Genomic DNA, 4,181 nt, shown 5'->3' on the forward strand with positions numbered 1-4,181 from the left:
TGGATAGACTGTCTAGGATGGTTTAGATAGGGATGATCCTGCCTTGAGTAGGGAGGTGGACCAGATGACTCATGAGGTTCCTTCCTGTCCTGATTTTTGATGGTTCTCTATGGGCATCTAACTTCAATTTTTGTCCTACAAAATCTTTCTCTGTGTCTATACATAGATGCAGTCTTTTTCATTCTTGCTATTATAATGCATGGCTCCCTCTAACTGATGCTGTTTTTTTCAGCTAACACCTAGCTCCTGCAGTTGTAAAATACCTTCATCTTTTTAAATGTTGGTACCATTCTTGTTATAGAGAATACCTAGAAATCTGGACACATCTGTAACCTAAAGGATCAAAAACCTGGAAGGTAAAGATAAAAGATCTTGAAACACCTGTACATGCATAGACTTTTATGAATATAAAAGTGAACTGGGGGGAGGTGGTGTGATTTTCAAATGCCTGAAGTCAGCATTATCACAGATAATGCACTCGTTTCACTTACTGTGTTCTGAATTATATTTTGAAATCTGGGATGTTTTATGTTTCAGTGAAGAAGAGGTGATTTTTGAGTGCTCAATGTGGAAATTTATTTAACTGAAAACATTGCTTTTTTGATACTGAGTATCTTCCACAGAAGTTTATGGTGGTAAACACTCTGTTGAGTTGTGAATGTTTGCAGGAATGGTCCTCTTATTTCCTCATGCCTATATTACATTGACCCAGAAGCCATTTGGATATTTCTTATTTTAATTGTAATTAGAACTTTTCAAAAATGAAATCAGGCCAAAAATAAGTTAATATATATGTATAAAAATGTGGAGAAGCTCAATATACATTTTTGTCAATTTTTCCCATATCAAAATCAAGAATATTTTGGCTGAAAAGCATAATATACTAGCTTGAATCCATAGACAATCATGATTACCTCTGACAAAGGGGGGCAACCTTTTTGGCAGAAACAACAGTAAAAAAGAAAAGAAAAGCCAAATATCAAAGCAAACCAAGTTTTTTCAGCTCAAAACCAAAATATTCTTGACTTAAAACTTTTTTTTTCAATTTTAATTTAAAACAAAAAAAAAATGGTTTCCATGAAAATATGCATTTAGTAGAGAACCCAATATATCATCAAAAACAGTTTGTGAAGGGGAAAAAATGACCAGCACTACACCCTGTGTTTTGGATACTAGTCTTGTGACCATCGACTGTTGCTTAAGTGTAACTTTTTTAATGACGAATGTCTGCCAGGGAAGCCCATGGGGCTCTTCACAGGATTGGTAAGTGGTTAAAATATCACATCTCAGTCAGCACATTGGGAGTAGAGTCCTCAATAATCTCAGATGATTGTAGGTGATTCCCATTTTTTGTTTGTTAACAAAATGCTTAGCCAGAGAAAAAGGGTATTTTAGAGAATGAAAAATTAAAAGGAAGGGGGGAAAAAAGCAATGTATTTTGTTAAAAGAAGTAACCAAAATTCCCCCACCCACCTCCAAAGAGCACCTGGAACAAAAATATTTTTATCTCGAAAAATAACATATTATGCTCTCCTTCTCCACCTCCCCCCCCACCCCCGAAATATATATTTACCACTTTTTAACCAACTGATCTTTACATTTGCAAGTCTTGAGAGCTGAGAGCTGTCTCTGGAGTTTCTGGGTCCCTGGGAATTGAAAGTGTTCAGAGTATATTCTGTTTTCACTATACTTCATTCATTATCCCTTATTATTTGTTCTACTCCGTATTTGATTCATAAAGAAGAACATGGCTGAGATTTTCAAGGCTATCTCAGTGGAGGTAGCTGAAATATCTCATCTTGAAAAAACTGGTTAAGAAAATGTAGGTTTGTTGAAATCATGTTTTTCCCCTTTAGGAATATTGATTTTTTTTTTCCAGAAAATATAACATTTTCCTTGAAACAACATACAAAAGAAATAAATTGTTAATTCAAAAGCAAATTTCATTTTGGCAATAAGTTTAAATGATGATCTGTTTGATGATATTTTCTACTGGAACAACAGTATTGTTGGGAAAACTATAATAAAAAAAAGCTTCTGGGAAGGAAATGCCTTTCCTCATGTTACCCATGGACATTTTGTGCCCATGAACTTGCCCTACATCCACAATCTCTCTCATTTATAAAGGTGGTCCTATAAAAAATATCATTAAACAAGTCTTTTTTTACAATGCTTCTTGCATTTTCCATGGATGAACACGGGCTGCAATAACAGTGTAATACAAATACATTTTAGTGCTCTCTAAATTGAAATTGAATTTGGTGTGTGAAACTTTTTTGTGTCCTTTGAAAAAGTTGGGATTTTTTTCCCTTCACAACTTAACTTTTTGATAGAATTAAAAGATCTAAACTCTGTGTGTGTGTGTGTGTGTGTGTGTGTGTGTGTGTGTGTGTGTGTGTGTGTGTGTTGGGGGGGGGGTCCTATTAAAAGGAAATTCCATTTTCCACATAGCTCTGCAGGTACAGATGCAGAGCAAAACCCCATAGTTAACTATGACAATCTCAGCCCGAGGTATTCTGTTGATGGCTTAAAGAAGTTGTAACAATTAATATCTTTGCAAAGATTCCTAGAGTATGAAGCAATGAAGAACCAAAGCTCTGTAACTGCATTTATTATGCAGGGCCTCTCCAGCCACCCACAATTCCAGATCCTGCTCTTCGTCATCTTCCTCACTGTCTATCTCATCGCTTTACTTGGCAACCTTGCCATAATTGCTGCAATCCTTTCCAGCCCGAGCCTGCACAAGCCTATGTACTTCTTTCTCTTCCACTTGGCTATAGTAGACATCATCTGCACCTCCACCATCATGCCCAAGATGCTTGGGAATCTAGTGACCATCACAAGTACTATCTCCTTCTCTGGGTGCATGGCCCAGCTCTACTCTTTCACATGGTGTCTGGGTGCTGAGATGGTGCTTTTCACTGTCATGGCTTATGACCGCTATGTGGCCATTTGCTACCCTTTGCATTACAGCACCATGATGAACAGGAGTGTGTGCTTGGGTTTGTCTGCTGTGGTGATGGTTATTGCTGTGACCAATTCTTGGGTGCACACTGGCTTGATTGTGCAGCTGACTTTCTGTGGACCCAACATTATCATTTCTTCTGTGAGATCCCACCACTGCTGGCCCTGTCCTGCACCCCAGTAAGGATAAATGAGATCATGGTCTTCACAGCAGACATCTTCCTAGCCATGGGGGATTTCCTATTGACATGTCTCTCTTACTGCTTCATTCTTAAGGCCATCATGAAGATCCGGACACGTGAAGGAAAGAAAAAAGCTTTTTCTACCTGCTCTTCTCACCTCATTGTGGTGTCTCTCTATTACTCCACTGTTATCTACACCTACATTAGGCCAGCCTCCAGTTATTCCTTTGACAGGGACAAGATAGTAGCAGCTTTGTACACTCTTGTGACTCCCACTCTCAATCCTTTAGTTTATACCCTGAGAAATAAAGAAGTCAAGGTGGCCCTTAAGAAAGTGATTCCATATCTTGGGAGATAAGTTGTAACAGAGAGAACCCTGACTGGGCTTACTATCAAAGCTGAGTCCCTGGTATATGCTTTCCTCTGGAAAAGTGATTTGGAATTAATTTGATAAACTTTAGACAAAGAATGTAATTCCCAGCTTTATAAGCATCATATTTTCTTACATTGTTGAAATTTTAGAAACATGATGAAACCCGGTTGCTGAGAAAAAAAAAGAAAACAGGGAAAGAAGAAAGAAAGGAAGAACCATCGTGAAGGTTATCATTTATTGTCAAAAGTTTTGTATGTGAGATATGATGGCCATGAAATTGTAAATTAGGTGAACTTGCTTTGTAGTTTTTGTTGTCACGTCCTGTGAAATGGGGAAAATGCCAATCATTTAGAATTCTAATGCGTGTATAATTCTAAAGCTGTAAAATTGAACAGAGAATTCCATAACTCACCACATGAATTCCAGTGCATGCAACAGATCACTGAAACAAAATCACATTTCTTTCCTGCAGAGAAGGTAGATGTGTTGAAGCAATAAATGTACTGTAGAAGGGCATTGTGATGCGATGTTAGGAATAGCTGATTTATAAAATGTTACGAAACATCAAATACAATACTGTATCAACTAAAATATAAGACGACCCTGAATATAAGACAACCCTCCAATAATTAGATTCTAGATATGAGAAAGTAATAAATGCA

General features: G+C 37.3%; 1 protein-coding gene across 1 annotated transcript; it reads left to right on the forward strand.

Moving 5' to 3' along the window:
• Window positions 1–2,581: 2,581 nt before the first annotated feature.
• Window positions 2,582–3,504, forward strand: LOC132243931 (olfactory receptor 13G1-like). The gene is given in 2 exon segments (XM_059714418.1): window positions 2,582–3,092; window positions 3,095–3,504. Coding segments are annotated over 2 exon segments (921 nt in total).
• Window positions 3,505–4,181: the final 677 nt, after the last annotated feature.

The sequence above is a fragment of the Alligator mississippiensis genome, chromosome 11 (assembly GCF_030867095.1).
Source record: "Alligator mississippiensis isolate rAllMis1 chromosome 11, rAllMis1, whole genome shotgun sequence".
NCBI classification, from domain to species: domain Eukaryota; kingdom Metazoa; phylum Chordata; order Crocodylia; family Alligatoridae; genus Alligator; species Alligator mississippiensis.